This window comes from Culex pipiens, chromosome 3, assembly GCF_016801865.2.
Source record: "Culex pipiens pallens isolate TS chromosome 3, TS_CPP_V2, whole genome shotgun sequence".
Classification (NCBI taxonomy): domain Eukaryota; kingdom Metazoa; phylum Arthropoda; class Insecta; order Diptera; family Culicidae; genus Culex; species Culex pipiens.
In genome coordinates, this window is record NC_068939.1 from 85,181,016 (window position 1) to 85,201,907 (window position 20,892).

General features: G+C 36.3%; 1 protein-coding gene across 2 annotated transcripts in view; it reads left to right on the top strand.

Annotated features, from left to right (window-relative positions):
- The window catches only part of LOC120418653 (tyrosine-protein phosphatase non-receptor type 61F), a 148,223-nt gene that overhangs the window by 100,057 nt on the left and 27,274 nt on the right, over window positions 1-20,892 (top strand). For both annotated transcript variants that reach the window (XM_052711074.1, XM_052711073.1), the window contains exons 2-4: window positions 4,603-4,776; window positions 17,126-17,388; window positions 17,453-17,678. In XM_052711074.1, coding sequence (XP_052567034.1) covers window positions 4,603-4,776; window positions 17,126-17,388; window positions 17,453-17,678 — 663 coding nt within the window. The remainder of the gene's footprint in view (window positions 1-4,602; window positions 4,777-17,125; window positions 17,389-17,452; window positions 17,679-20,892) is intronic.

Consider the following 20,892-nt stretch of genomic DNA (forward strand, 5'->3'; position numbering starts at 1 on the left):
TGGACGGAGGAGTGTTAAAGAAAAACAGGGTACAACATTTTATTTTGAAGCTTTATTAGGAAAACTGATTTGAAGAAATGTACATGGACGTTGTGTGGCCTATCCAGTACATGTTTTTAAACAACTCTAGAAACAAGATTTACGACATTTTTAATACTTCAAAATTCTTTCTTTCTTCGTGAATTGGAATGTAAAAAAATCTCATGCAAACGAAAATTATAATGTATGAACGCTAGGGGGTACCAGCAGCTTAAGTAACACGAAAAAGGGTACCTAGCCTAGAAAAGGTTGAGAACCGTTGAATTATAATATATTTCAACTTAAAAATAATAATATCATGGAGTTTCTGTTTGTAAATATTATTTTATTTGATAATATTTGAGATTCTCAGCCAGACAAATTATTAGGGACAACTTGCAATGAATTTTTGTTTGCAAAGTTTTTTTAAATGTCGTTTGAAATTTATGTCAAATTTTCAGATATTTTAAAAATACAATATATTTAGAATTCTGCTACAAAAAAGTCACTTGAAATACAGGCAATCACTTTTAGGTGGTTACTAAATCAACACAAAAATTGAGATCATGTTGAAAATAAGGCCGATGCTAATATTTTTCAAAGTTTTTGTCCCTCGGCTCTGGCCGGGGTCAAGTGGGGGAACAATCCATAGTCTCAACATTTGAATGCAAAAAGTGTTCAAATACATTTTACACTAGTTTATTTGTTTTGTCTTCAAAAAATGTAAGATTTGACGGTAACAAAAAAAAAACTAAAGGTGTAAAATTTAAAAAAAAATAAAAGATTATTAAATAAACCCAAACATGCTTAAAAATGATTCCAAACGCAAGGGAATGCATTTTATATTGATTTCAGCTGGTTGCACTTAAATTTCAATTGAAATTTTGATGTTTTTTGAAAAATATTTTTTGCCCCCTGATTTTTCGGAAATGTTGATAACAATTTATTTTTGCAATTCTTTTCTTTAAAATTTATAAATTGTAGTAACAATTAATCTCATTCTAAAAAATAAAACGATTTTTTTATTTTGAGGTTATACAATCTACATGTGAGCAATTCTCTACGAAATCGGTCTTTTTTCTTCAATTTTAATTTTTGTATTTTTTAATCCGGCTGAAACTTTTTTGGTGCCTTCGGTATGCCCAAAGAAGCCATTTTGCATCATTAGTTTGTCCATATAATTTTCCATACAAATTCGGCAGCTGTCCATACAAAAATGATGTATGAAAATTCAAAAATCTGTATCTTTTGAAGGAATTTTTTGATCGATTTGGTGTCTTCGGCAAAGTTGTAGGTATGGATACGGACTACACTGGAAAAAATAATACACGGTAAAAAAAAATTTGGTGATTTTTTTATTTAACTTTTTATCACTAAAACTTGATTTGCAAAAAAACACTATTTTTAATTTTTTTTACTTTTTGATATGTTTTAGAAGACATAAAATGCCAACTTTTCAGAAATTTCCAGGTTGTGCAAAAAATCACTGACCGAGTTATGAATTTTTTAATCAATACTGATTTTTTCAAAAAATCGAAATTTTGGTCGTAAAAAATTTTCAACTTCATTTTTCGATGTAAAATCAAATTTGCAATCAAAAAGTGCTTTACTGAAATTTTGATAAAGTGCACCGTTTTCAAGTTATAGCCATATTTAAGTGACTTTTTTGAAAATAGTCGCAGTTTTTCATTTTTTTAAATTAGTGCACATGTTTGCCCAGTTTTGAAAAAAATATTTTTGAAAAGCTGAGAAAATTCTCTATATTTTGCTTATTCGGACTATGTTGATACGACCTTTAGTTGCTGAGATATTGCAATGCAAAGGTTTAAAAACAGGAAAATTGATGTTTTCTAAGTTTCACCCAAACAACCCACCATTTTCTATCGTCAATATCTCAGCAACTAATGGTCCGATTTTCAATGTTAATATATGAAACAATTGTGAAATTTTCCGATCTTTTCGAAAAAAATATTTTTGGAATTTTCAAATCAAGACAAACATTTTAAAAGGGCGTAATATTGAATGTTTGGCCTTTGTGAAATGTTAGTCTTGATTTGAAAATTCCAAAAATATTTTTTTCGAAGAGATCGGAAAATTTCACAAATGTTTCATATATTAACATTGAAAATCGGACCATTAGTTGCTGAGATATTGACGATAGAAAATGGTGGGTTGTTTGGGTGAAACTTAGAAAACATCAATTTTCCTGTTTTTAAACCTTTGCATTGCAATATCTCAGCAACTTAAGGTCGTATCAACAAAGTCCAAATAAGCAAAATATAGAGAATTTTCTCAGCTTTTCAAAAATATTTTTTTCAAAACTGGGCAAACATGTGCACTAATTTAAAAAAATGAAAAACTGCGACTATTTTCAAAAAAGTCACTTAAATATGGCTATAACTTGAAAACGGTGCACTTTATCAAAATTTCAGTAAAGTACTTTTTGATTGCAAATTTGATTTTACATCGAAAAATGAAGTTGAAAAATTTTTACGACCAAAATTTCGATTTTTTGAAAAAATCAGTATTGATTAAAAAATTCATAACTCGGTCAGTGATTTTTTGCACAACCTGGAAATTTCTGAAAAGTTGGCATTTTATGCCTTCTAAAACATATCAAAAAATAAAAAAAATTAAAAATAGTGTTTTTTTGTAAATCAAGTTTTAGTGATAAAAAGTTAAATAAAAAAATCACCAAATTTTTTTTACCGTGTATTATTTTTTTCCAGTGTAGTCCGTATCCATACCTACAACTTTGCCGAAGACACCAAATCGATCAAAAAATTCCTTCAAAAGATACAGATTTTTGAATTTTCATACATCATTTTTGTATGGACAGCTGCCGAATTTGTATGGAAAATTATATGGACAAACTAATGATGCAAAATGGCTTCTTTGGGCATACCGAAGGCACCAAAAAAGTTTCAGTCGGATTAAAAAATACAAAAAAAATCGAATGACCGAAATCCTAGAGAACTGCTCATGTATGATGATGAAAAATCCCAATCATTATGGAAATTAGATGTTTGGATTTGAAACAGATAAAAACGGCTTCGTTTACAACTTACTTAATTTTTACTCAAGATTTGAAAGCTTTCTTGAGGAATTCAAACATTGAACCAAATGTATGCGTTCAAAAAGTATGTTGGTACTAACGTTAGCCTAAAAAAACATTGTAGTTTGGTTTAAAAACATTTCGGAAAATTCCTTCTGGGCTCGGGAAAAAACCGGGAAATTGAAAATCGAAATCTGGTGGCCACCCTGTTATAACCTGATACATAAACTAAACAATAAATTTAATTGAACAAAATCGTGTTGAGATTTTTCGTTTAATATTTTTTTCAAATCGGGGTTCAAATCCCGGCTCGGCCCAAAACAACTGGTGATCTTTTCCCTTCTGGATTCGATTGCTTAGTAAAGGGAAGGTAGTGTATCGTCACAAACTGGACCTTATCAAGACACCTTAGGAAGACAACCTATGGAATGTTAACATTAACCTTAACATGTTAACATTAAGTTGATTAATGAACTGTCACTGAATCCGCTTTGTAAATGCCGGCCCCGATACTCTTCACGGGTGTTCCCCTCAGGAACAGGGAAAGATTTACTTTTTACTTACTATTTTCAAAAAATGGTTCCAAAAGGTTTAGAAAATGTATACTTCCGCAAGAATTTCGGGAATTCCCGGGAAATTTAGAAATTTCCCGGGAAACGGGAAATATTTTTTTCCGGGAAATCCCGGGAATTCCCGGGAATTTTTTTCCCGGGACGGGAAATTGGACGCTCTATAAGCACCCTAATGTGCATAGAATATTTGCAAGGACTAATTTGAATTGTATGCGTAGAAGGTTCCTATAAAGTTTGATCCACAAAAAACCTAAAATAAATGCAAATCCATTTTGAAAGCAGACTTGGACTAATTCTCTTTTGCCATTTAAGGGATACTGAACCCAATGACCAACCTCTTCTCTCAGTCGCATTGGCATATAAAGTCTCTATCATCGCGTTTCGTTTGATTTCTCGGTCGACTGGTGGACTAGAATGAATAGAGACTTGAGCAGAGAAGGAGAAGGAATGGAATTGTTGTTTTTGTTGATGTTTGAGGCGCGGGGGTGAGCGCCTTGCATTCACCAGAAATACCTCACCACTACTCATTGTACCGTTCGTTCCGGCAGAGCGATTGACGGATGTTTCTTCGTACAGCGCAGTACACCACGAAAATGAAAACAACATTGATCCAAGAGTTGGTTTAAAAATGCGACCACCTCTAAAATAGCACGACGATAACGGAACAACCTTCCCGTGTTTGGGTTTGCACAATATCTACAATGCGAAAACTTGGAATCGATTGACACCCTCCCCTCCATTATTGGGGAGTGCAATTTGGCTTAAGCTGTTTGACTTGTTCCATTATTAATGTCGGTGCTGAGCACTTCCTTCTTTCGATTCGCGTTTCGCTTCGATTCACCTGCCTCCTCATACTCAACGGGCCAGACTCTGGTCAGAGTCAACTGACCGGCAAAATGTTTTGATTGTTCCACCAACTGACCTTGTTTCCATTCTGCTTTATTCTTCTTTTCACAGGAAATCCGCGAGAAGAGCGAACAGGAGGCCCGCCAGAAGGACTTTTCCACCGACGAGTCGAGAAAGACGGACAATCGGCGGCTGAACCGGTACCGGGACGTGTCCCCGTACGACCACTCGCGGATTGTGCTCAAGCGGGGCGACACCGACTACATCAATGCCAACCTGGTGAAGGTAAGGAGGTTCTGGGCGAAGAAATTTGATCTTCAAAACCGCTGTTGTTTGTTTTTGCCTTCCTCACTGAGGTAAGGCTATAATCCTGCTCTAAAAATGAACTTTTTATTAAAAGCTCGAAGACCCACCTTCATATATACATATCGACTCAGAATCGAAAACTGAACAAATGTCTGTGTGTGTGTATGTGTGTGTGTGTGTATGTGTGTGTGTGTGTATGTGTGTGTGTGTGTATGTGTGTGTGTGTGTATGTATGTATGTGTTCAAAAATCTTGCCAAGTTTTCTCAGCACTGGCTGAACCGATTGATCGAACCAGTTGCATTCGACTTGGTTTAGGGTCCCATACATCGCTATTGAATTGTTTGAAGTTTCGATAAGTAGTTCAAAAGTTATGTATAAAAATGTGTTTTCACATATATCCGGATCTCAATTATATGCATGTAAACGATGTCCAGATCCATCATCCGACCCATCGTTGGTTAGGTAATCGAGAGACCTTTCCAACGAGTCCACAACATTGAAGATCTGGCAACCCTGTCTCGAGTTATGACCACTTAAGTGATATTTATGTACTTTTTTAAAGCCGAATCTCACTTAAATGTATGTAAACGATGTCCAGATCCATCATCCGACCCATCGTTGATTAGATAATCAAGAGACCTTTCCAACGAGTCCACAACATTGAAGATCTGGCAACCCTGTCTCGAGTTATGACCACTTAAGTGATATTTATGTACTTTTTTGAAGCCGGATCTCACTTAAATGTATGTAAACGATGTACAGATCCATCATCCGACCCATAGTTGGTTAGGTAATCAAGAGACCTTTCCAACGAGTCCTTAACATCGAAGATCTGGCAACCCTGTCTCAAGTTATGACCACTTAAGTGATATTTATGTACTTTTTTGAAGCCGGATCTCACTTAAATACATGTAAACGATGTCCGGATCCATCATCCGACCCATCATTGGTTAGATAATCAAGAGACTTTTCCAACGAGTCCACAACATTGAAGACCTGGCAACCCTGTCTCGAGTTATGACCACTTAAGTGATATTTATGTACTTTTTTGAAGCCGGATCTCACTTAAATGTATGTAAACGATGTACAGATCCATCATCCGACCCATAGTTGGTTAGGTAATCAAGAGACCTTTCCAACGAGTCCTTAACATCGAAGATCTGGCAACCCTGTTTCAAGTTATGACCACTTAAGTGATATTTATGTACTTTTTTGAAGCCGGATCTCACTTAAATGTATGTAAACGATGTACAGATCCATCATCCGACCCATAGTTGGTTAGATAATCAAGAGACTTTTCCAACGAGTCCACAACATTGAAGACCTGGCAACCCTGTCTCGAGTTATGACCACTTAAGTGATATTTATGTACTTTTTTGAAGCCGGATCTCACTTAAATGTATGTAAACGATATCCAGATCCATCATCTGACCCATCGTTGATTAGATAATCAAGAGACCTTTCCAACGAGTCCACAACATCGAAGATTTGGCAACCCTGTCTCAAGTTATGACCACTTTAGTGATATTTATGTGCTTTTTTGAAGCCGGATCTCACTTAAATGTATGTAAACGATGTCCGGATCCATCATCCGTTCCATCGTTGGTTAGGTAATCAAGAGACCTTTCCAACGAGTCCACAACATCGAAGATCTGGCAACCCTGTTTCAAGTTATGACCACTTAAGTGATATTTATGTGCTTTTTTGAAGCCGGATCTCACTTAAATGTATGTAAACGATGTCCGGATCCATCATCCGTTCCATAGTTGGTTAGGTAATCAAGAGACTTTTCCAACGAGTCCACAACATTGAAGACCTGGCAACCCTGTCTCGAGTTATGACCACTTAAGTGATATTTATGTACTTTTTTGAAGCCGGATCTCACTTAAATGTATGTAAACGATATCCAGATCCATCATCTGACCCATCGTTGATTAGATAATCAAGAGACCTTTCCAACGAGTCCACAACATCGAAGATTTGGCAACCCTGTCTCAAGTTATGACCACTTTAGTGATATTTATGTGCTTTTTTGAAGCCGGATCTCACTTAAATGTATGTAAACGATGTCCGGATCCATCATCCGTTCCATCGTTGGTTAGGTAATCAAGAGACCTTTCCAACGAGTCCACAACATCGAAGATCTGGCAACCCTGTTTCAAGTTATGACCACTTAAGTGATATTTATGTGCTTTTTTGAAGCCGGATCTCACTTAAATGTATGTAAACGATGTCCGGATCCATCATCCGTTCCATCGTTGGTTAGGTAATCAAGAGACCTTTCCAACGAGTCCACAACATCGAAGATCTGGCAACCCTGTCTCGAGTTATGACCACTTTAGTGATATTTATGTACTTTTTTGAAGCCGGATCTCACTTAAATGTATGTGAACGATGTCCGGAACCATCATCCAACCCATCGTTGGTTAGGTAATCAAGAGACCTTTCAAACGAGTCCACATAATAGAAAATCTGGCAACCCTGTCTCGAGTTATGACAGCTTAAGTTATATCTGTGTACTTATTTTTCTGGACCTAAAATAATAGCTGAAAAATGTGTCCAAACCACTCATATTACCCATTGTTGGTTAAAAGTGAGGAAGGCATCAACCACACAGGTGGATTAAGTTAGTTTTTTAAAATTGTAATTGTTATGGATATTTAAGTAAAATAGTGTTTTCAATTTAATGATATCCAATTAAGCTTCAAAGTTTAAAGTGCTACATTTAAAGTTTGAAAAAAAAATCTAGTATTATGTTTTGTTCAGAAACTCATGATGAACATTTTGCCACAAAAAATCCTTAAAAGATGATTTCTATGAGAGATTCTGAAACAAACACTTTTAAAAATACAATGTTCTATAAACTTTTATACAAAATGATAAGTAAACTTTATTTATGGTTTCGGATTCATAGCTGGGACACTAGAGTAAAAAGGCCAAGTTTGTCCATTTCATTTATTATTTCCAAGGTCTAGAGCGTCCAATTTCCCGGGGTTACAAAATTCCCGGGAAACGGGAAATTTTCAACAAATTTCCCGGGAATTCCCGGGAAATTTGAAATTTTACGAAAATTATTCTTATCCTGTTTCTGATTAATCTTTTGCAACGAAATTGTATAGAACAGCAACTTTAATGGTCAAAATGAGTGAGAGGGTCAATAAATGGCTTGACTGCTTGTAAAAAATCATGCAACTTTGAGAAAATATATAAACTTTCTAATTTTTAAATCTTTTAAATCGTCCCAAATGAAAGAAAATATGATTAGTATTTATGTTGAGAAGGATTTTTTTAAATCAAAGTGTTTGGACAGTGAAAATCTATGCTCCACAACCATAAAATTGCTTTTTAATTTGTCACAGTGACCAGAAAGTTAAAATAAAAAAAACCAAAAAATTCAACTTGTGAATAAATAAATAATCATTGAATTTACCTTGAAAATCTAATTCCTAGCGCTTTTTAACTTGAAACACTATTTTTCAACTAGGAAATTTGATACGAAGTTGTTTTTTAATGGTTTTTTATGCACCCAAAACTGGCAGCGCTAGTCCGAGAGAATGATGGTCTCGAGTCGAGAGAATAGTGGTACCATTCACGGACGCAGAGAACACAGTTTGAGATGGGCGATAGAACTATTCTCTCGAGGTTCATTTGCAAAAAAAGTTCATCCGTCAAACAAAAAACCAAAAGTGTCGACAACGGGAATCGAACCAGAGACCTTTGACAAACCAATCCAATGACTTAGCTGCCTCGGCCACTACAGCTTGGTGACCATGGAGAAGTCAGAAGTCGATGTATGACACTAGTTGGAGATTTATTGATTCAACTAACGAATGAACTCATTTGTTATGATGGTGTGAGTTGGTACCATTATTCTATCGATTTTGGCACTGAGCCCTCAATAAATTTTGAGAGAACTATTATCTCGATTCTGAATTTTGGGTGTGGTTTTATGATATGATTTTAGTTATATGGTATTCAGCCTAATAAATCAATTAGATTAAAATAATTTTGAGTATTTGAAAGTGGTTGAAATTCAACGATATTTTTTCTTATATAAATAAATTTATAACTTCAGGGTTATTATAATTAAATAATGGCATCATTAGTGCGCTGACCACTAGGACGCGCCGTCTTGTTTCTGCATGATCATTTTCGTTTCTTTTGTGTCGCTGTTTGTGTGCTTGGGTGAGTGGTTATTATAATTGAATAATGTCATCATAAGTGCAGTGCTTCTGGGAACGCGCAGTCCTGTTTTTTTTCGCGATAATTTTCGTCGTAAATGATCGTAAAAATTTATTCCAACTGGCAGTTTTAATATTAACTCATCAAACTATCGATTTTATGAAGAGTAAAGCGTTATTTATTTACTATTTTTGAAATTTGCTCGCGTTATCTAAATTGTAAAAACAATAAAAATATACTGATAAGTCCAGCCCATAGCACTACTGCTCGGCTGGCACGCGTTCGATAAAAAAAAACTTTTTAAATAATCAATTATTTATCTTTCTGCAGCCGGCTGCCTAAGATTTAAAAATTTCAACCGATAAACAAAATGCTCATGGTCACATCACTGCCACTCGTGAATCCTGACCTCATACCCATCTACTAACCCCCTCAAAACTCATGTGATACTTTGTCGGAGATGCAGTCGATTGGGCGGTCTCTATCACTCAAGTATCGGACTAACATTCCCATCCACTTCCCCGTGACCCTACCACTGGTCGTGGCCGGCGCCGGTATTGATCAGCATGATAGGGGCCTTTGAGAAGTTGCGAAGCGAGGAAAGATAGCTCCCACTTATCTTCCACGGCTCGTGGATGTAACTTCTGGAGGTCCTGGTCAATAACGGAGTAGCAACTGCGGGTGGACACCTATGCTTATGCTTATAAATAAATTTATAACTTCAATCTGTAATTTCTCGAATACTTAGAAACACAATTTTCTCACACAAACCTTTTTTAAAAATTTAATTATATCAGTTCAATTTCCATCCAACATGTTCAAGGTTGGTGGGTCTCGTGGCGCAGCAGGGGTAGCGGCTTCGGCTGCCGATCCCGATGATGCTATGAGACGCGGGTTCGATTCCCGCCTTATCCACTGAGCTTCTATCGGATGGTGAAGTAAAACGTCGGTCCCGGTTTCTCCTGTCTCGTCAGAGGCGCTGGAGCAGAAATCCCACGTTAGAGGAAGGCCATGCCCCGGGGGGCGTAGTGCCAATAGTTTCGTTTTTTATGTTCAAGGTAAAAAAAGTCACACAAATCTCAATGTTGATATTGGCCGGAAGATGTACATATCTTATTTTCAAATGATATTACAAAAAAAAAAACATTAAAAAAGGTTGTCAAAAATAAAATAGTTAATATTCATTCAATAACAGCGTAACTGTTGTTGCCCAACATATAAGCAAACAATATTCCTAGTGGTGAATACTTCAGAAATAAATATTATCTCAATTAAACCTTGACATGAAATTTACAGACAATCTGATTTGTTCAATATGAATCAGGTTCTCCAATTATTATTTTTTGTATAATTTCAAAACATTGGTGCCAAAAAGGTAGGAAAGTGTATACTTCTGCTTGTATTTCGGGAATTCCCGGGAAATTCACAAATTTCCCGGGAAACGGGAAATATTTTTATCCGGGAAATCCCGGGAATTCCCGGGAAATTTTTTCCCGGGACGGGAAATTGGACGCTCTACCAAGGTCCAATCAATGTTTTTTTTTACTTTACTTTGTAACGAAATTCCCCCTTTTTCTCGAGCTTGGGTGTTTAGGTGTTAAAACAGTATAAAAATCAGTACATTTCCATGGAAATTTCCATTATTATGAGATGCCACGAAACAAAATCATATCTCAATTGAATAAACCGCAATTTAATGACACATCTTTTGCACTACCGAGTGACACCAATTATTGCGAGTGTTTCTTTGGAACGACGAATCGAATAGTACAAACATTGTTCAGTGTTTCATCATTTGGTGTTTCACAATTAAAATATTTTTTATTGGTTTTCTTACTTCTTCGAAATCGGTATTTTTTAATTTTAATTTTTGTATTTTTCAATCCGGCCGAAACTTTTTTGGTGCCTTCGGTATGCCCAAAGAAGCCATTTTGCATCATTAGTTTGTCCATATAATTTTCCATACAAAATTGGCAGCTGTCCATACAAAAATGATATATGAAAATTAAAAAATCTGTATCACTTCAACGAATTTTTTGATCGATTTGGTGTCTTCGGCAAAGTTAAAAATGATACACGGTAAAAAAAAATGGTAGTTTTTAATTTCACTTTTTGTCACTAAAACTTGTAAGTAAAGTAAAAGTAAATCTTTCCCAGTTCCTGCGGGGAACACCCTTGAAGAGTATCGGGGCCGGCATTTACAAAGCGGATTCAGTGGCAATTTCATTCTCAACTTAATGTTAACATGTTATGGTTAATGTTAACATTCCATAGGTCGCCTTCCTAAGGTGTCGTGATACGGTCCAGTTTGTGACGATGCACTACCTTCCCTTTACTAAGCAATCAAATCCAGAAGAGAAATGGTCCGAGCCGGGATTTGAACCCCGATCTACCGCTTACTAGGCGGGAGCGTTACCACTAGGCTTTCTGGGTCGGTCGATAAAACACTAAAACTTAATTTGCTAAAAAACACAATTTTGATTTTTTTTTCTATTTTCTGATATTTTGTAGGGGACATCAAATGCCAACTTTCAGAAATTTCCAGAACGGCCAAAAAATCGTTGACTGAGTTATAAATTTTTGAATCAACACTTTTTTTTCAGAAATCGAAATAACGTTCGCAAAAATTTTGATGTAAAATCGAATTTGCAATCAAAAAGTATCTTAAAATAAATTTTGATTAAGTGCACCGTTTGCAAGTTATAGCGATTTTAAAGTATCTTTTTTGAAAATAGTCGCAGTTATTCATTTTGCCTTCCTCAACATACTGAGGAAAGGCTATAAAATCACTCGAAAATAGTAGTCTAGCAATAAGTTGCAAAAAGAGGATTTTTTCAGCACGAGTCGTACATTTATCCAACGATGTTCACCGAGTTGGATAAATACGAAGAGTGCTGAAAAAATCAAGTTTTGCAACGAGTTCCATACAACATTTTTTGCAATTCCAAAAAAAAAACACACATGAGTGAAATTTTAAGTCAAATTTTCATGTATTTTGTCAATAAATCGTTTTAATCAAAAAAATGTTGAAAAGTGTTACTTTTCGAAACAAGTGCTGAAAAGTTCAACTTTTCAGCACCAATTTGAGGCTATTTCGTCGTTCAAGAATGACAGGAAAAGTAAATAGTTTCACGACGGAATTGCAAAAATGAACTTTTTGCAATTCTGTCGTGAAACAACTTACTTTTCCTGTCATTCTTGAACGATGAAATAGCCTACTTTTCTGTACCAAAAATAACAGAATCGAATAGCAACACTTTTCAAAATAAATGCTCAAAAGTTCTACTTTTTAGCACTGAAATGGGTGCTGAAAAGTTGAACTTTTAAGCACTTGTTTCGAAAAGTAACACTTTTCAACATTTTTTTGATTCAAACGATTTATTGACAAAATACATGAAAATTTGTCATAAAATTTCAAACAATGGGTGTTTTTGATTTTTTCAGCACTCTTCGTATTTATCCAACTCGGTGAACCTCGTTGGATAAATGTACGACTCGTGCTGAAAAAGTTCTCTTTTTGCAACTTTTTGCATCAACTACTATTTTAATTAGACCTCCTAGACCTACCTTCATTTGTACATACAGCCATTCCACGTCAAACAGGAAGTCTCCAAATCAAAAGTGTTTCGATTTGGCTCAAATTTGGAGTGGGCCCAAATAATTAGACCCGTATGTTTTGTTTGGCGATTACGGTGGTCCTATCCGAAATAGGATGGTCCATAAAATTGCGTTTTTCGTCGATTTTCGCAAAAACCACATTTTTCAATTGATTTCAATTTCCTGTTTCTTTGTCTTTAAGCCGCTGTATTTCAGCAGTCCAATCTTCAGTGTCTCTTTTATAGCAAATTTTCTGAAATTTTCAAAATAAATGTTCTCAGAAATGGTCACTCATGGTCACTATTTTTAAAAATCAGAAAACTTCGAATATTTCACTAAAATCAAACTTTCGGTGGTTATATCTTGAAAACGTAGCCCTTTATAAATAAAAAACTGTAAAGTACTTTTTGCAAATTCAATTTGACATAAAAATATCAGATATTTTTTTTGCATGAAATTTTTATTTTTTCCAAAAATCACTATTTTTTCAAAAAATTATAACTCGGCGGCAGATTTTTTGACCATACTTCTCTCTGGTTCAAAAGTTGCGGATTTTTGTCCCCTAAAACATATCAAAAAATCTGGAAAATCAAAAAATAAGTATTATGGGAAATTGAGTTTTTATGAAAAAAAAGTTAATCTAAAAATCGGCATTTTTTTGTACCGTGCACCAATTTTTTTCCCCAATAGTCCTCAACAATCCTAAAACTTTGCTGAAGATACAAAATTGATTAGAAAATTCACTCAAAATTTACAGAGGTTTGAATATTTACCTTTTTGTATGGACAGCTGCCAAAATTGTATGGAGACTTGTATGGGTGAACCAATGACACAAAATAGCTTCTTCGGTCATAGGAAGGCCTCCAAAAAATTTGAGCCAAATAAAAAAATACAAAAAAAGGGTCGATATCGGTTGATTTTGTAGAGAATTGCTCAAGTGCAATCAGCTGAAATCAATTTAAAATGCATTCCCCTGCGTTTAGAATCATTTTTAGGATGTTTGGGTTTATTCAAACATCTTTTGAATTTTTCTAAAAAAAAAGTTCTAAATTTTCTATGTACAATACTGCCAATTTTTTTGTTTTTGATATTTTTTTTAGCTTTCGTTAAATCTTAAATTTTTTGAAAACTGATGATTGCAAGACAACTGAACTAGTGTAAAATGCCTTTTTTAAACACTTTTTTTCATTTCAATGATGAGACTTTGCATAGACATAATATCCAGAGCTATGGCTTGTTTTTTTTATTTATTTTTTATTATTTTATTTTTTTTTGCGAGGGTGATCTAGCCGCACATGTCGAAACCTCTAAACTGGGCCCTCGTCCTGTCAGTAGTCTTGTCGTACATTACAACTAGAACCAGATCTACCAATGAATTAGTACACTTCGACCAAATAAACACTGACGCTGTATGGATCTGCTTCTAGAATAAATGCACAGTTGTGTGTTATTAATAAGTCCAAAATGTTCAATTATTCATATAAGTCCAAATATTCATTTGCGGATAACTACCTAACTTGAATTGAATACAAGATTTAAAGTAACCTATCCAAAAGCTACTCTTATCTCAAACCCCCGAAATTTTAATTAATAGCAATAATTCTAGTACGTTTCTTTTAAAACCTGTCTAGCCTCTTAAAAAAAAACAAAAAAACGTTACTTAATCCACCTAGGTGAATGGGGGCTTCCTCTTCTCGGTTCATACACAAATAAATGTATTGAGAATGTACATGTATATATAGAGGCGATTCGTTGATTGAGTTCTAAAATTCAACTAAATTGGTAATATTATTGTTCACAATGATAAAGCTTAATTTTCTGGGTACAATGACCCTTTGTACGACCGCAAAGGATTTAAAATGGATTTTTAAAACAATTTAAAATAATAACTTTGCGATCCTTTTTGACTGAAAGCAGAATACTTAGTATATAGTCTAGAGACTTACTAAATCGAATGCTATTCAATCCGAGTAGAAGTAAAATACGCCCATGTTCGTCGACGAAAATCCATGTAAGCAATGCACGCGAGTTTTTACACCGTGACGGCATAGGGGGATGGCGTCACTATTTTTAGACCACGTTTTCCACTTTTTCTTATCGAAACCGACTACTTTATCGACTTCATTTTGCTGGGCGAGATAGGACGCCGTCTATTTTTAGACGATGACTCAGCACTTTTGCACTTAAAAAAACCAGATGGCAGCACGATGTAACGCCACGTCCCTATGCAGTGCTCGAACGAGTCAAAATTTCCGTAAACTCTCTCCTTCTCTCGCCTTGCATTCCGCTCTCACCTTCTACAGCTAAAGCGAAAATTTAAGAAAGGGTAAAAAGTGTATCGCTAACGGAGTCGATCGATGGCTCATGGATAGGTATCTAAGAACACATTACATATTGTCATTTCCCGAAATGACTTGACTTGTCTTGGCTTGGCGAAGACGTTTTTGAGGCTATTCTGGTCCTGATTTGAGGTCGGCGGAATCTTTGCATGCTGGACGCGATTCACAAAGGGAATTTTATTTCCTAAAATGACATTCGAAGCACGATGAAAAATGCTTTCGAGTGAAGTATAATAGTTCTGGGTTTTTTAGCCGGATGGGCGAACCAGCATGTGATAATGCATAGGGGGATGGCGTCGTTATTTTTAGACCACGTTTTCCACTTTTTCTCATCGAAACCGACTACTTTATCGACTTCATTTTGCTGGGCGAGATAGGACGCCGTCTATTTTTAGACGATGACTCAGCACTTTTCCACTCTTGCGCTTAAAAAAACCAGATGGCAGCACGATGTAACGCCACGTCCCTATTGGTATCGTCAAAAATAGCAGTTTAGTGCAGATATTAGCGACTAAGCCTAATAATTCGTCGAGATATGTATCTCATTGGATTGGGTTTTGAAAAAGCTTTACAAAAATGTGCAACATGCCGAAATTTTGGTTAATTTTGGCCACGTTTTAGTCGATTTGGAGGCGGCTGAATGCAAACAGTTTTCTTAAAGTGGCTGTAACTTTGGCTAATTTCAATGGATTTTTGTCCCGTTTCAGCCGTGGATGGAGGACATTCCAGACTACCTAGTTGTGCAAAAATGAAGCAATTTTGAAAATTTTTCATCGTTTTTTGTTTTTCCATTTTAGTTTTGCAAATCGTTTTTCGTAAATATCTTTTGACAGGAAAGGGCTACGGGGAAGATTTTCAATAGCGACTTATCGGAAGCTAAGAGGGATCGAATGCAACCGGAAGTGTCCAAATCCGTTCAGCCATTTCCGAGAAATCGAAGTGCAATTTTTTGGCCAATTTTCAAGTGATTTTATATGGCATTCCTCGGAGAGGAAGCCAAAAAATAGACAGTTCACATTTCACAAGTCGTGAATTGCAACTGCAACTGCAACTGCAACTATTTTTCAATTTCTCAAGCAATAGGCAACTATGTTATAAAACCCTTAGTGTTAAATGGTAGCTTGAGAGGTCAGCTATTGTTTTTCACTTCAAATTTTGAAAAAAGGTTAACTGTAGCTCGAAAAATAGCAAAATACTTCAAACTGTCAAAATGCTTATCCGCCCTTTTATCGCGTTGCTCCAGATTTGATCGTCAGAATTCTAGTAGATCCTCGATTCGCAACAATGGTCGATACAAACATAATCCGACAACCGTTGGTTCAACAGATCAACGAATTCAGTCCGATAACTTTTCACTATTGATTGATCGAGACTCTATTGAAAGTTTGACAAATCAGAATGGTTTTTATGCTACTTGAATGAAATTCACCGATTCTGATAGAATTACTTAATTCACTATTACTAATTTTGTCTCTAAATAACTAAATGCAAAGTATAAAAAGTTGATATTTACAGTTAAAATCCTAAATTCTACAAAAAACTAAATTTTTAAAGACCCCCATCCTTACCTGACACCCACATTAAGATAGGGAAAAATCACATATGTAGCGGTTCATTGTACAAATGTGATATTTCCACTATCGGAGAACCTCCTTGTCTCGATGACAGCTTACCAGCCATCGATTAAGCCCTGAGACTGCGCCAAAGTGGGTTCTCGCAGCATGAAGTGGTGCCCCTGTGTAAAAATGGAAGCTTCAGCTGAACACTGAACACTTCGATTTTAATTCCACATGATACTTATTATGACAAAGCCCGGGGATATCCATAGCTATGGCTTGTTATTTTAATATTTTATTTTTGTTTGAAGTTGCAGAAAAGTACGGGAATGCAAAAAAGTTACGTTTGCTGGCTGCAGAATTCTGCAGAAATTTATCTTATCCTACGTTTTCCCTTTTTTCGTGGTTGATGTATCAGTTAAGTTTTAATGTCATTTCCAATGTCGACGTTATTCCAACCAATTCTGTACAGATTTTCTCATTTACCTGTATAATTTTGTGAAATTTATCGAAGAGTGACATTTCCGATGTTCCACGAAATGACAAATAAAACATGAAAATTCCACTGAAATTTCTGTTTACCTTCCCTCCGCTGAATTCATGGAACACGAAACAACCACTTAATAATAACCACTTTTCCCCCCTCCTCGCAGATGGACCGCGCCGACCGGAAGTACATCCTGTGCCAGGGACCGCTCCCGCTGACGGTCGGCCACTTTTGGCTGATGGTGTGGGAGTACAACTCGCGCGCCATCCTGATGCTGAACAAGCTGATCGAGAAGAAGCAAATCAAGTGCCACCAGTACTGGCCGGAGAAGACGGGCGAGCAGCACCGGCTCGAGCTGCCGGAGGTGCAGCTGGCCGTCGAGTACGTCAACTGCGTCGAGTACAAAAACTTTTGCGAGCGGACGTTCCGGTAGGGAGTTTGGTGTGCGGGTTGAGGTTAAGATTGTCCTTATGATTGGCCGCTTATATTTTAGATTGACCGACCTGGAGTCGAGCAAAACGCGCGAGGTGGTCCAGTTTCACTACACGACGTGGCCTGACTTTGGCATTCCGAGCTCGCCGGTGGCGTTCCTGCAGTTCCTGAAGGAGGTGCGCGAGTCGGGCGCACTCGATCCGGATGTCGGTCCACCGATCATCCACTGCAGCGCGGGCATCGGCCGGTCCGGGACGTTCTGCCTGGTGGATTGCTGTCTGGTGTTGGTAAGTGTGACCTCAACGGTAGAACCATCCGCGTTATGGGTTTTGATAAGCAATTATTGATAAATATGACAATAATATGCGAGCTTTGAATTTATTATGAATTTTCTGTTATTTAATGTTAAAACAATATGAACAAATAATAATATATGGAGTTAGGAGAATCTTTCGGATTTGGTTCATTTTGTTTCGCTTGAGATAGTTTTTGCATTCCTCACCTTACTGAGGAGAGGCTATAAAATCACTCGAAAAATGTTTTTTTTTTTAATCAGACCTCCTAGACTGCCGTTCTACGCATAATTGTCCCATGTAATTTTTTGACGATTTTGACTTTTTAGCATTTTCAAGTTTAGTTCGACGTGTACTTATTAGGGTATTAGGAAAACTCATCAAATCTAGTACTTTGTTAGAAAAACTGTAAAAATAACAACAAGTTTGTTTGTCCCATCGTTACGCTTCCACGCATAATTGTCCCACCAAGTATTTTCTATCACGGAATCATTAGTTTTACGAAGCAAAGTGTCTTGTTTACCTATTGTATAGCAAAAAAAAAATCAAACCATCCACATTAACGACCCCCGGGTCTTTTGTGGTCTCTATTGCAAGTTTCTGCTCGAACCTAGAAGTCCGAAGGCTTGAATGGGGAGAGCACCCAAACCTCTTTCTACTCCAAGGAACCTTCCACCCCAGTGTTTGAACAGACGACCTTCGGATTGCGAGTCCAACCGCCGCCAGCGATTCCACCGGAGTAGGCTTGGTTTGGTGTGTTGTTTGTACTTATGGCATGGAGAAAACTCCTACACCTGGAATGACTTAACGGCCTAACAACCAAGGCCGGGACCGACATTTTACTTCCTCATCCGATGGAAGGTTGCAGCAGATGGGAATCGAACCCAGAATCATCCGCTTACAAAGCGGACAGCGTAACCATTCGGCCACGCACTGCCATAGCAAGTGGATTCCAAATAAGAGTAATAAACTGCTAACTGGGGAGATAAGGGACATATAGGGTGATAGGGACCCCCGGGACAATTACGCGTAGAAACACAGAATTCGGTCTAAAAATTTTAAACGAGTTTTTCTCAGTTGCACTTTTTTGAACATGGGACAATTATACGTAGAACGGCAGTAGACCTACCTTCATTTGTACATATCGACTCAGAATCACCAGCTAAGCAAATGTCTGTGTGTTTGGCTGTATGTAGACATGTGTATCGAATCAATGTCACTGCACAGTGGTCCGAAACCGAAATCTAGCGTGACAAAATTGATACCGGCCACACGTTAAGATTTAGAGCTTTGGTGTCTTCGGGACAAATGATCAGGGTCAATAGGGGCATCTTTTGATATGGTGGGCATTAGGGTGGTCAAAATTTTAGGGTGGTTCAGAATTTTTATTTTGGCGGGATGGCGAGATAGCGCTTTGGTGTCTTCAGAAAAGTTGTAGAGAACACCATTCTGAGCAACTTTGCTGAAGAGCACAATGCTCTATCTTCAAACGGGAAATTTCTAGAGCCATTTTTGTAATTTAGGTTGAAGTGTTTATGAAAAAATGAGTTTTTTGAATTTATCAACTCTGGCTTGTGTCGCAGCGAGTTGGTGTCTTCTGGACATTTGTAGAGCTTATCAATACACACATTTATTTTTCAAGAGAGCAAAAATCGGACCTTTAAAACGAAAGTTATAGCCAAAATACGACGAAAAAGACGCCATTTTGAAATGTGAATAACTCGAAAAGGTGGTGAAGTTTTACCTCGCTCTTAGAAGCATCTGAAAGTACACATTTTAGAGTACATTTGCTGAAAATACCTCGGGGGTATTTTTTGTTTAACTTATTTAATCTCAATTTGAAAATGAGCATTTTTAAATCGTTTTTTGCCCATAACTTTTGATAGAATTGATCAAAATTCATTTTTCAAGAATAAAAATGTTCATTTTGACAAGCTCTCGAATTGTTTAGAAGGGCTCAAAAATGTACAAAATGATCTAGTGGTTGTAAAAGAAGAAACAAGTTTTGGCTGAAATATTTCAGGAATAAATTTAATTATTTTGTTGATTAATATGTATTGATAAATATGTATGATTCAACCATCAATTCATATGATTTGAATTGTTGTTACACAATTGAAAGATTTCTGAACGGATTCTTTTTGGAGTTACAGTAGTTGTTCGGTAACTGGACGTTGTTTAACTGGGTCATTTTTTAACTGGGCGCTCGATTACTTGGCTGTAGCTCAGTTAAAAGCAGACAAACGTCAAAAAACCAAAACAAACCAAAATGACCGAGGGGTTATGGATGCAAAAATCATATTCAATAAATAAAAAAAAACTTTTTTCGAGCTTTTGTAAATTTCAAGTTACAATTAAAGAAATGTGAAAAGTAAGCATTGTAAATAAATTTGAGTAATTTTTATTTTTATATTTCATCTGGAAAATATTATGCATCGGTGGTCCCCTCGTTATTTTTTGTTCAGCCCAGTAAACGAGCAACATTCGGTGACTGGGCTACGTTCTCAGCCAGGGATGCCAGATACACAGATTTGCCTGTGTTTCACAGACTTTTGAGCTTGTGTCAGACATTTTTTGATGTGCACAGACTTTTAGAAAACTTCATTAAATTATTTTTTTGTAATCTTTTCTGTCGAAACTTATTTCGTTAGTCTTCAAATGCTTAAAAACGCAATTTATGATGGATTTCAATGACTGTGAATTGATATCTTTGAATTTTAGACAAATGCACAGACATACACAGACTTTTTTACAGACATTTTAAAAAAACAAGTGGCATCCCTGTTCTCAGCCCAGTTACCGAACAACTACTGTATTTATAGAACTAATAAACTGCATTTTTCATATCACTTAGGGTGTATGCATTTATTGCGGATCAAATGCACCAGGAATATTGTAAAGTGGTTAAACACAATCAAAATACAGATGTTTGAAGTTGTTTGTAGAGAACACCATTCTGAGCAACTTTGCTGAAGAGCACAATGCTCTATCTTCAAACGGGAAATTTCTAGAGCCATTTTTGTAATTTAGGTTGAAGTGTTTATGAAAAAATGAGTTTTTTGAATTTATCAACTCTGGCTTGTGTCGCAGCGAGTTGGTGTCTTCTGGACATTTGTAGAGCTTATCAATACACACATTTATTTTTCAAGAGAGCAAAAATCGGACCTTTAAAACGAAAGTTATAGCCAAAATACGACGAAAAAGACGC